Genomic DNA, 13,308 nt, shown 5'->3' on the forward strand with positions numbered 1-13,308 from the left:
CACATTTAATCTCATCCAGTTTTTACACTCATATTATAAATGATAAATCAGTTTGGTTTCTGAGAATACACAGAATGTCTAGACAGCTTCCCACCTCAAACAGCCAATGTCTTTGTTCTTATTTTGTTCCTGAAATACCAAATTAGCTCTTGTTGGAAACACACAGTTAGAGTTGTTTCTCAAGGCAAAGATGGAAATCTTTCCAAAGCATACACTGGACATTTTGAAACAAGGCCCGCGAGGCAGCTGGTCTCTTCTGAGATAGCGGAGAGATCGGACAGCTGAACCAGATGGGGGATTTGCCAAGAATTATTATTCATGATGACACAAGCCCGCACTCCCAATGCAGAGATCCTGGACAATGTGTCGCCCAGATCACTGGTGGTGTATAGACTTGTTCCTTTTGACAGAAACTGCATCCAGTGCGTTCGGTTAAACTCAAGCTTGAATGGCTTGAGAATGGCATGCACCGTGCAGTTTGTTTGGTGTACTATTGTAAATGCTCTGAAATGGAGAATAAGAGGAAAACGGTTTGTAAGGAAGGAGTGTTGCAGGCAGAGAAATAGGGAACGGAGGAGGTAGAAACACGGGGGGGGGGGGGGGGGGGGGTGCACAGACATGGAAGGAAATCGGGGGATGGGCAGATGGAGAGGTAAAATGGGGAAAGGGGTGATGAAGAAATAATGGAATAGGTGAAACGGATATTGCTGATCGAGTCCCTCTTCTGTCCAGGACGTCGCTCTTGCCGAAGCATTCACATGGCAATAATGCACTGGTGGTTTTCCATCACCTTTCCATCACCTTATGTCGGATATTTTTTTTTACAACTTAGCCATGGTGCCAGCACACAATGGCGTAAAGACAGCGATATATTTAATGCTGACCACGCAGTGACAAATGCCGAAGGCAGATGAGACCATTGCTTGACGTCCCATCTGATGGGCAATGATGCCACACCCAGTCCTGCGAATTCCCGAATCAGAATGTAATTGTAAGGGAAAAAAAAAAAATTGGATGATTAGGGTCGAGGATAAATAATGAGAAAATGTTTAAAGAGCCGGTAGTTGATTGAAAGTAAATGGGAATTGTCAAATACATCTAGTTTTGGTTGGAGGAGGAGGGTTCTGTGGTAGAGATTGGAAGAAGGGAGGGAATATGGTTGGGGCAGAGGGCGGTGATCTGGGAGCGTGAGCACTTGGCACCCCCAGGCACCCATACTGGAGGAAGGCTCTCTCTCTCTCTCTCTCTCTCTCTCTCTCTCTCTCTCTCTCTCTCTCTCTCTCCCTCTCTCTCACAGCCAGCACAAGCTGGGTGAATGTGAAACGCCGGATGAGGTGACGCATAAGCTCGCCACGAATGCGCACGTTGGGCGTGCGAGCTTTGCTCAGAGGGGAATCCGGTGCACGGCAAGAGAAAATCGAGGACCACAGGAAAACCTTGACAAAAGCGTCGAAACGGGATTATTGGGGACGTCGGGACGAAGCATCGCGAATGTATCGGTCTTCCCTTCCTCTGCCACACGCTCCCTTTTGTTTGAAGCCGGGGCCAGATGCCTCGTTCAGGAAAACCTCACACAAGGAGTACTCGTAGTTGCCCTGGACTGCCCGGCAAGCGTGGATCGACGTGACGAGTCGGTGAACACGGCAGGTGAGCTGTGCCGTGCTGTGCGATCGAGATTGACAACACACGTGCCTCACGCGGCGGCTATTGTTAACGGTCGGGCAGAGGTTGGGGAAGGGGTCTTTTAGGGGCGTGGGAGGGAAGGAAAGAGATGTGGCCACGTATTTAAAGGAAAACACATCCCTTCCAGTACAAACATCACGGGTTTCCTGCAGAGGGGAAAATCATCGGTGCTCTTTTACCGCTTTTTATCCCCATCTTGACATGTTGAGCGATGTGACCCAATGGAATGGTGTAGTGCACTCAAAATGATACTCTGCCCTCGGGGATCGATGGCCTTGTAAGATTTCCTTTTTGTTCAGAGCACACCCGGTTGATGCCTGTCTGCTCGGGTAAGATAAGACTCATGTGGTACACCGAGAACTTGCAAACCCAACGTTAGAGATTAAAAACAGCATTTGAAAAACAAAACTCAGTGTTCTGCGATTGTTGGTTTTTCATTTGTAATGTCCAGGTATTAAGAGAATGGAACGAGGCCCTAAAATCCGTTTTTATTTTTCAACTTTACATTTTGAGGTTAAGTTGTCATGTTTTGAAGCTTAAGGAAAGGAATATTTTCAGGTGTTGCACATCGTAGCAGTTTTACACGATGACCTCTTTTTAAGGATTAATCAATACATTGCAGAACTCATCGAGGTGTAGATTATTTATTGTGAAATGTCCGAGTATCTCTTTCAAATTCCTAGTGAGATTCTTTGTATCACTCCTGTCGCTCTGACTTACTTGCGTGAGGGCAATGTTTTCCAACTTTCAGGTTTTCATCATGTAACTTTCTTTTGACTTACAACTACTTGACTGCTTTGATTATTTCCAATACATTATTTAGATTGACGATATTAGGTGTCAATGCTTTAATCACACACATACATACACACACACACACACACACACACACACACACACACACACACAAACACACACACACCATATATACACAAAGAATTAAGTTAAGCACCCCTACACAACGAATTAAGGTAAGCACCCCCTAATATATATTCTTTGTGTATATGTATACATTGGCATATATTCTAAGGTATGTGAGATCAAATAATGATTGGGAATGGAACAACCTGCCACAGCAACGCATACGACGGCTTACAGGGTCTATGAGACGTAGGGTTGAGTCAGTGATCCGATCACGTGGGTCCTACACACGTTATTGACGCAAAGATCGCTAGAGGTCCTCTCAGAACAATGACTGTACGTTAGAAAACATAAACGTCATCCACACTGTCCGTGATGGACCTATAGCTCCATACTTAAATTGAGGTGAAAATATGCCTAAAATTCCCAAAAAATTTCACCTTAAATTATTCAGAATAAAATATTGAAAACGGCATGATTGTTATGTTTTTATGTGACCATAATATCACTTCTCCAGAAAATATAGCAATATCATGGGTATATTACACTGTTTTGACGACAACAAACTTGTAATGTGCGAGGTTGTAAAAAAACGGGGGGGGGGGGGGGGGGGTGCTTAACATAATTCTTTGTGTATATATATATATATGTGTGTGTGTGTGTGTGTGTGTGTGTGTGTGTGTGTGTGTGTGTGTGTGTATATATATACCTTCTTTGCAAGTAGCTTCAAGGCAGGAGGAGGTCATTAGCCTCCTCTAGCCTAGAACATTGTTGCCAACCTATGGTCGTTCGTCTCTGCTCTATCCTCTTCAAATGCAGAGCATCAAGCAAGGAAGCAGCACGTACCATTTCTAAGAACCTTGATAAGACTTGGCTGGGGTTCGAAACTGCTGACTTCCTGGATTCAGAGAAGACGCTCTAAATATTACAACACCAAGTCACCACCACCGAGTGGTGTGTGTTGTGTGTGTGTGTGTGTGTGTGTGTGTGTATGTGTGTGTGCGCAAGTTGCTGTTGTTGGAGGTGGAATGGAGAATATATATCTATATATATATATATATATATATATATGTATATATATATATATATATATATATATATATATATATATATATATATATATATATATATATACAGTCACGTGAAAAAGTAAGTACACCCCATGTAAAGTTTTGACAAACATATTTCAACATACAGCTATTTGATCTTCATTTCAACAATATTGATAGATAAAGGTGATATAATATAACAAATATCATGAAACATTTATATTTTGTAGTCCATTGTATAATTTAAATAAACATAAATACAAATTTCACATGTGGAAAAAGTAAGTACACCCCCACATTTATCACTACTTCAAATACCTAAAATTAGAATCAGGTGCACCAGCTCAGGTGCAAATGATTCGAACATCGTTAGAGAGGATCTTGGAGGGACCTGTCTTATTTAAACCTCAGACATTTGGTTTGGTTTGCTCTTTGTTGTTGAAGTGTGTGGCGTCACCATGCCTAGATCAAAAGAGCTCTTTGAGGCCTTCAGAAAGAAGGTTATAGATGCCTACGAGTCTGGGAAGGAATTTAAAAAGATCTCCAAACAATTTGAAATCAATCATTCGACTGTCCGGAACTTCATCTATAAGTGGAGAAGATTCCAAACAACTGCCAACTTGTCAAGGCCAGGCCGCCCCAGCAAGTTCAGCCTGAGAGCAGACCGCAAGATGCTGAAAGGAGTCTCTAAGAACCCCAGAATGTCATCACGGGACCTACAGGTAGCTCTTGCCACTGTTCATGTCAAAGTGCACGAGTCTACCATTAGAAAGAGGCTGCAAAAATTTGATCTACATGGGAAGTGTGCCAGGAGGAAACCTTTGTTGTCCAGAAAGAACATCAGGGCAAGTCTAAAGTATGCCAATGGACACCTTGGCAAACTCCAGTACATCTGGAACAATGTGCTCTGGACAGATGAGTCAAAGGTAGAGCTATTTGGACACAGCACCAGAAGACATGTTTGGCGAAAACCAAAGAGAGCATTTGACCACAAGAACCTGATACCAATTGTAAAGCATGGTGGTGGAAATATTATGGTTTGGGGCAGCTTTGCTGCATCAGGGCCAGGGCGGCTCACCATCATAGAATACACTATGAATTCTTCATTGTACCATAGGGTGCTTGAGGATAATGTGAGGCCATCTGTCGGAGAGTTGAAGCTGAACCAAAGGTAGACCTTGCAACATGACAATGACCCTAAACATACCAGCAAATCCACCAAGGAATGGCTGAAAAGAAAGAAATGGAGGGTTCTGGAATGGCCAAGTCAAAGCCTGGATCTAAATCCCATCGAGATGTTGTGGGGGGATTTGAAACGAGCTGTGCATGCAAGAAACCCCTCAAACATCGCACAGCTGAAAGAATTCTGCATGAAGCAGTTGGCAAACAATTCTCCCAGTCGATGTCAGAGACAGGTAGACAGTTACAAGAAACGCCTTCTTGAGGTTGTTTCTGCCAAAGGGGGCAATACCACCTGTTCGAGCCAAGGGTGTACTTACTTTTTCCACATGCGAAATTTGCATTTATGTTTATTTAAATTATACAATGGACTACAAAATGTAAATGTTTCATGATATTTGATATATTATATCACCTTTTTCTATCAATATTGTTGAAATGAAGATCAAATAGCTGTATGTTGAAATATGTTGAAAAAGTCAAAACTTTACATGGGGTGTATTTACTTTTTCACGTGACTATATATACATATATAGTGTGTGTGTGTGTGTGTGTGTGTGTGTGTGTGTGTGTGTGTGTGTGTGTGTGTGTGTGTGTGTGTGTGTGTGTGTGTGTGTGTGTGTGTGGTTAGTGGATATGGGAAAGAAGTGGAGCTGCCCCTGTGAAGAGTTTGCCGGCGATGTTTGCATTCATCGATGACCTGACAGTTGTCCAACATTCGGCTGTTGCAGCAGTAGAGGTACTGGGACGACTGGAAATGTTGATGCGGAAGGCAAGAATAGGCTTTAAAGCAAGAAAGTTGAGGAGTGTGGTGATGAGACAAGGAGTGGTGGATAACATGCACAGGTTTGAGCTTGGAGGGGATGTGGCTCCATCATTGACAGAGGCCCCTGTGAAGAGTTTGGGAAGATAGTATACAGTGGAGTTGAATGATGTGGGGAGGGTGGAGGAGGTGAGGAACAAGCTTTTGAGAGGTTTGATGAGGATTGATGGATGTGGTTTTTCCAGGGAAGTTGAAGGTATGGTGTTTGAAGTTTGGATTGATGCCACGAGTATTATGGCCATTGATGATGTATGATTTTGCGATTGGGCATGTACACATGCCCAGTAGAGGATGGACGTTGTGATTAGCGGGTTTGTGAGGAGGTGGTTGGGAGTGCCACGCTGTTTGATGAACATTGCCTTTATGGTCAGGGTGGGAAACTCTGGTTTCCCTTGACATCATTAACCGATGAGTTTAAGGTGGTGACGGTGCGGGAGTTCATGATGTTGCGGGATTCCAGTGATGCGGTAGTAAAGAATGCTCTCCCAGAAAAGAAGAGCAGTCGGAAGTGGAATGCAAGAGCAGAGGTGGATGAGATGGAGGAGCGGTTACAACGGGAGGAGGTCATGGGGATGGTACAGCATGGGAAGCATGGCTTGGGGTGGATGAAGCATGAGCGATGGGGAAAGACATGTGTGAAAGAGAGGATGAAGATGGTTGAGAGGGAGATGAGAAGAAATGAAGAGGAGGGGAGATATGTGAAAGCAGTCGGACAGGCACAGCAAGGTGCTTGGACGTGGTGGGAAGGTGTGCGGGTGAGGACATTGAAGAGGCAAGAGATTTGGAGGATGGAGCCAATATTGTTGAGTTTCCTGTTGTGGGCAACATATGATGTGCTTCCGTCACCAGTAAACTTGAGATTGTGGGGGTTGTTGTTGGGAATGGTGCAGCATGCACTGATTGCATCTCAGTGGCATTGGGAGCAGGAATATACAAGTAGCAGCATGATCATGTGCTGGCGGTGGTAGTGCAGATAGTGCAATAAGAGGTGCTGAGATCGAGAGAGAGAAATATAGAAGAGTGGAGAAGGAGACCGATGGGGGGAGAGGTGTTATTTGTCAAAGAGGGCCAAGTGCTAAGAGGTGGAAAGAGGAGGGGGTGGAAAGCAAGAGGGCTGTCAGGTGCTTGTGATTAGCAGGTGGTGGCAGACCTAAAGCCACAATTGGTATTCCCAGAGGAGATCTGTGTGACAAGGTTGCAGCCTGACATTGTCATCTGGTCAGGTACAACAAGGCAGGTCATCTTCAGGGAATTGGCTGTGCCTTGGGAAGAGAACATTGAGGAGGTGCATGAGAAGAAGAGAGGAAAGTGCAGTGAGCTGGAGGCAGAGTGTCGGGAGAAGGGTTGGCGAGTTTCTTGTTAGCCATTTGACGTGGGGTGTAGAGAGTATATTGGCAATTACTTTTCTGCATTTCTTGCTCTGATTGGAGTGTGTGGGACAGAAAGAAGGAGGATGTGTGACAAAGTTGCCCAGGTTGCCTTGAAAGGCTCACTGTGGATATGGAGGAGGTTTATGGAGGCATGTTGAACGGTGTAGGTTGAGGTTGTGGGTGGTGGTTCATTTCAGCCTAAAGGGGTAGTGACTGAGTGTGGAAGAGAAATAGAGATGTGTGTGTGTACATGTGTGTGTGTGTGTGTGTGTGTGTGTGTGTGTGTGTGTGTGTGTGTGTGTGTGTGTGTGTGTGTGTGTGTGTGTTGCAGGAGTAGGTGTGTATGTGTTGCAGGAGTGGGTATGGTTTTGCATGAATGTGTTTTTCTTTGAGTGGTGCATGTTGTAAAGTAAAGGTAGGTGGTCGGGTGGTAAGTTGTGGTTTTTTGGTGTGTGAGTGAGTGGGTGAGGGGCTGTGGATTCTGGGAGTGGAAGCGGTTTTGTTGTTGTCATCTGAGTTCTCACTGGCTGGGGGTGGGGGTATGTCTGCATCTTGGTGTAGCTTCTGCATGTGGAGGCATATGTGCCCCTACTGGCCCACCTTAGCTAACCGTATCGAGGTTGAAGGGCCGAAACGGGATGATGCTGAGGACCTCGACTGAGGACCCGGAAAGGGAGGCACACTTGTGACCAGGTGTGTTTTGAAATTATATATATATATATATATATACACACACATACACATATGTGTATGTATCGATAAATAATGAATGTACTTGAGATGCTGTGTTGGCAAGGATTTAGAGTAATCATAATACAAACATTTATTTTGTAGAAATTTATTTGTAATATTTGTGATATTAATTTTTATAAGCAATATAAGATTTAAGTTAAAGAATTTTTTTTTTCAAAAAGGAACTCATTGTACATACACATGGGAGGGGTGGTTGCAGACTGGAAGTTTGGGATGATTTCACAAAAGTTTGAAGGAGTAATTCAGTGACATGACGGACGTGACAGACACTGCACATGTATATAGGTGGACTGCATTCCTCCTCCGTGAAATTTAGAAATTATCTATGAACATTTTGAAATAATTTTTCGGGTTGGTCTTATTTTACATTTGCTGAAGTAGAACAGCTGCTTTGGATATAAACTATGATAAAGTTGTCCTGCTTTTCGTTTAAGATCCAATGGAATTTTCTTTATCATGTAGATTAATCCTAATTCCTGGAGGGTTCAGTCAAAACACGTGTGTGTTGGCGATTTTTACCTTGTGGTTTCTTCAACTCACCATTTCCATTTGGCTTCTTCCTCACATTTTATTGCTTTATATCACCATTTCTGCTTTGTCTCTTCTCATGTTGATATGTGTTGATGGCAGCACTCCATATGTTTGGGTTAAAAAGTTACATTTCTCGAAATAATTAATGTTTCATGTCACGTAATAGTGTTTGCAACTTAGTTTTCCACTTTATACGAAATTGCTTTTTTTCTAAAAAAAAAAAAGAGAGCCAAAGGTCCTTGATTCATTGGAAATTGTTGTGAATGATAATGTTTCATTAATATTAGTTCACTTAAATTCCCAAACAACAAGGTCAGACAGGTGTACAAGTCTGGGTGTTGTTACCTGGGCAACTATGAATACAGTTTAACATATAGAATGCATTCGTGCATCCACTGACTCACATGTGGTAAAGATCCATGATCGTAAAATATTACTGACAATAGTATGTTGAATAAGTGTTCCAGCCAAAGGATCCCACGGTATATAAACCATCTGTGATTCGGAATACTGTAGCAGATAATCAATTTCCACACTTTGACTTCAAATTCCGAATTTGGTATGACACAACACAAGGCATTTGTGGATAATGTCATGATGCCATGCAGCAGCAAACAAACCATGAATGGTCGCCATTCATAAAATATAAACAGCAAGTTCTTCGATAATGCAGTAAATGAAGCAGGGATCTATATAATCTCTGTGGGATGCATTTGAGATATTGCCAAGTATGTCAATTGCTACAGTGTACAACAGTGTGAAAATATATCCAAGTGGTACATTGTCTGGATGGAACTAGCTTCAAACTCAAAACTTTTTGGATATATATCTATCTATATATCTATATATATATATATATATATATCTATCTATATATATATATATATATATATATATATATATATATATATATATCTATATCTATCTATCTATCTATCTATCTATCTATCTATCTATCTATATATATCCATCTATCTATCTATCTATCTATCTATCTATCTATCTATATATATCTATCTATCTATCTATCTATCTATCTATATATCTATCTATCTATCTATCTATCTATCTATCTATCTATATCTATCTATCTATCTATCTATCTATCTATCTATCTATATCTATCTATATCTATCTATCTATCTATCTATCTATCTATCTATCTATCTATCTATATCTATATATATCTATCTATCTATATCTATCTATCTATCTATCTATCTATCTATCTATATATATATATATATATATATATATATATATATATATATATATATATATATATATCTATATATATATATATATATATATATACAGAATGCAGTGCCTTCAGAAAATATTCATACCCCTTGAGTTTTTCATATTTTCTTGTGTTACAGCCTGAATTTAAAATGGATTAAATTGAGATTTTTTGTCCCTGATACCCAATAATACACATGAGACCCCATGATGTCAAAGTGGATTTTTTGTTTTGGAAATTTTTACAAAATAATTAAATATGCAATGCAGAAATATGTAATTTACATAAGCTTTGCCAGCGATTGTTTCTGCGGTGGTCTCGAGCTGTCTGTGTTCAGTAGTTGCACAAGTCCAAGTTATGTCCCCAATGACTTATCTTTGTGAACTTGCATTCTAAAGCTTAGTAGTGATCAAAACTAAAGCCATAAACAGGCTGTTCAATGTCGAGAGCAAGATACAATGCTAGACTAGTCCTCAAATTGACATGTGTGCAAAAAGGGAAGTAAAAATGGCCCAGAGTCCAGCCTTTTTTGTTACTCCTGTAAGTCAGGGTTCACAAGAATGGACCCAGCCCAATTTTCTCCACCTGGGATAACAACCCCACCTAAACAAACCCAGTATTTCGGCCAGTATCGTGGGTTTTTTAATCCCCATCCCTGTTTTTTATTTTATTTTATTTAACCCTTATAGGAGCAACGGGCTCGCGGCGACCAAATACCAGGAGGGGGGGTCGTCTGGTAAATCCGGCTGAGAAATACTTCCCTAGGCTATCCTGCCAATTCGATACTACCACATACATGCATTATCGCTATAAGTTTGTCTAAAATAGTATTTATTTTAAAGGGATTACATTATTTTTCATGAAAATAGGTCTCAGTCTATGTCATTGTTATATGATTGCCTTGCATAATCTAAATATTAAAAAGATGCCTTTGGCTTAAATTTGTATGTTGTAAATGCAAAACACTAATTTACCAAAGATTATTTTGTATGGTGTTTTCCATTTTCTTCAGGGAAAGGAGATGAAATTGGGGCCAGCTGGTCTGGTGCCTACTCACCTCTCATCCTCTGCTTCTTCATCAACATCATCACTGCCATCATCCCACAGCTCAGTTCTGCCATCATCAGATGGTTCTTCAATACCATCTTCATCTCTTTTGTCACCTGCAACGACACTGCCGTCAGCATTTCAACGATCTTCCTCTTTGCCTGCACAATGTCCAACCTCACATGCTTCTTTGCCATGGCACACTCTGGTTGTAGGTGATACTGAACGACTGGGTCGAGTTAAGAAGATGCGTGCACGTTTTGAAAACTACAGTGCTGTGGACATTGGCAATGTGCGGACTATGAAGCATTCTTTTGAAGGTCAAACTGCTGATGCCGGAGACCCTTTTCCATGGCAAAATGTGAAGTCTTACGCAAAAAGGCCGACATGTAGCTCTAATGAATTAACTTGGTTTCCACCAGAAAAAGCACCAGGGAGGATAAATAGGGGATGCCATCAGTTGCTCCTTTCAGATGTTCCTCGACCATTTCGTTGCAGCTCTCCTCCTTTTCTGCACCCTTCGTGTGCAGTCATTCCTCCTAACATCACAGATGAAGAAAAAGCAGAGTTGCTTCAAGAGAAACAGAGTGGTTCCTATATGGATGGAAAGCCGGCTCTTAGGCCCAAGCCATTATTAACTAGAAGTTCCAAGAAAGGTGAGATTTCAATTTTATCATCTTACATTTGGAATTTTGCAGATGTATTATAAACGGACGTTTTCTTTTCTTTCCTTAAATTATTAATTGTCTTGCATTCTGAGCAATTTTCCAAGACTTAATATGTTGTGGGTGCATGTATCTTGGGATTGCTTTTCAAGACAGTGACATAATGGTGTGAAACACAAAGCAGTTATCAAATAATTTTCATTCCGACAAAATCAACTTCGATAATAAAGTACGAGCAGATAACCCAGTTCCAATGGGCTGTTGGAAGGGAATTATTTCCCCCATAGAGTGTGGAATATATGGAAAGTTTGACAGGAATGTCCTTTTAACAGCATAATAATCACTAATTGTTAAGACTCTTGGTTGGCTTAGCGGTTAGGGTGCTGGCTTGGGATCCTAGGATCCTGGGTTCGAATCCCGGTCGATAGCTGAATTAACGCCAGGGGGGTTGACTCAGCCTGTCATCCTTCCGAGGTCGGCAAATTGAGTACCAGCTCACTGGTAATGCTCTGTGTGTTGCAAGAGGTGACGAACAGGGTTGGTGGCAGGAAGGGCATCCGGCCATAAAACATTGCTTCAAAAAGGGGACCCACGGTGCCAGAAAAAGACCAACCCCTGCTCTGCGGGGGGAAATGGCCTCGAAAGGTGGTTGTTAAGACTCTTAAGGTTTCTCTGTGAAGTAAATGGATGAAAAGGTAAATATCGTTTGGATGGAATTGAGGGAATATGGTATTATGACATTACTAGTACTGTATATTATGTGTATATCAGTCAATATAAAAAAAATCAGATCAGATCAAAAAAATCTCGATTTATTCCATTTTAAATTAGGCTGCAACACAATAAAATGTGAAAAAAGTCAAGGGGTATGAATACTTTCTGGAGGCACTGTATATTGACCTCTAGCTCATAACATGCGGAACCATGAATATCACTGCTGAGGGACATGAATATCCTGGCCACAGACAGGTACAGACAAGATAGTATCCAATATCTGATTGAAAGCCTGGTCTTGACCCACGAGACCCATTAACCCAATGGCTCCGACTTCTAAATGAGTGCCTTGAGGGTCCCCATATGTCCAGAGACTCTCAAAGATGATTGCATCATCTCCAAAATCAAGGTGAGAGATCTTGACATTCCCAAATGATGCACCACAGCTACATATCTCTGACATCTTCCCCATAATGCAGTCTATACAGCGCTGAAAAGTGAGGGAGTCAGTACACACCCCTGACAAACTCCATTAAAAACTGGAAATAAGTCAGAGATGGAACTATCATACCTCACAGCACCAGAGTATTGTTCAAAAATCAGATTGATCAACTTGTTGGCATACCACGAAGACCAAGTATCCTTCAAACGCTTCACTGAACTGAATGTTTTGTGGAGATCAACATAGGCTGCACGCAGCTCTTTCAAGGCTAAAACTCTCATTTGCATTCAGGGAATACCTGAAGAGCAAGGATACGTCAATTGTTGATTTTTGTTGTAAAGCCAGACTTCTCTGGGTGGTAGTGCTCCAACAGATGCTGGTGAACCCCATTGAGAATTATCCAAGCAAGCACCTCTCCCAGCACAGAGAACAGCATCACCCCTTGGTAGTTGTTGCAGTCCTGGAAATCATCCTTCTTTTTCCAGAGAGGGACAACAAGGTCCCTCTCCAGTCAGTTTGGGATGATGCCTGTGCTCCAAACAGCACGAAAAGACATAAGTACAGCATTTCCACCAGCCTTGAGAAGTTCATCATGGATGCCACAAATCCCAAGAGCTTTGCCCCATTTCAACTGGTTCACCACAGGCTGTTTCCACAAACAAAGATGGTTCACAGTTGATTGGAGGGTCAGCAATAGGGATAGTAACACCCCTGATATTCAACTTAACAGTTGGTGGGTCAGCCTGGTAAAGCCACTCAAAGTAATCAACAGAAGACATGCCTCATGAACATTTACTCCAGACTCCTCTGTCAAGAGCTCCTCCACTCTAACTGCAGCACACCGAGGGACAGGCTTGGAAGAATGCAATACACTGATTCCTCTGTAAGCAGTACGATGCTGATCACTTGACCACAAATGATGCTGTACCTTTTCACAGATTCCTCACATGA

At 41.8% G+C, this 13,308-nt stretch overlaps 1 protein-coding gene across 1 annotated transcript in view; it reads left to right on the forward strand.

Moving 5' to 3' along the window:
- The first annotated feature begins 1,166 nt into the window (after nucleotides 1-1,166).
- Nucleotides 1,167-13,308, forward strand: part of LOC137423215 (uncharacterized) — an 81,789-nt gene continuing 69,647 nt past the window's right edge. Inside the window, exons 1-2 of the mRNA XM_068110118.2 lie at nucleotides 1,167-1,647; nucleotides 10,502-11,192. Coding sequence (XP_067966219.2) covers nucleotides 10,511-11,192 — 682 coding nt within the window. The 5' untranslated portion in view covers nucleotides 1,167-1,647; nucleotides 10,502-10,510. The remainder of the gene's footprint in view (nucleotides 1,648-10,501; nucleotides 11,193-13,308) is intronic.

Source organism: Myxine glutinosa, chromosome 3 (genome assembly GCF_964187855.1).
Source record: "Myxine glutinosa chromosome 3, kmMyxGlut1.1, whole genome shotgun sequence".
In the NCBI taxonomy this organism is placed as follows: Eukaryota; Metazoa; Chordata; class Myxini; order Myxiniformes; family Myxinidae; genus Myxine; species Myxine glutinosa.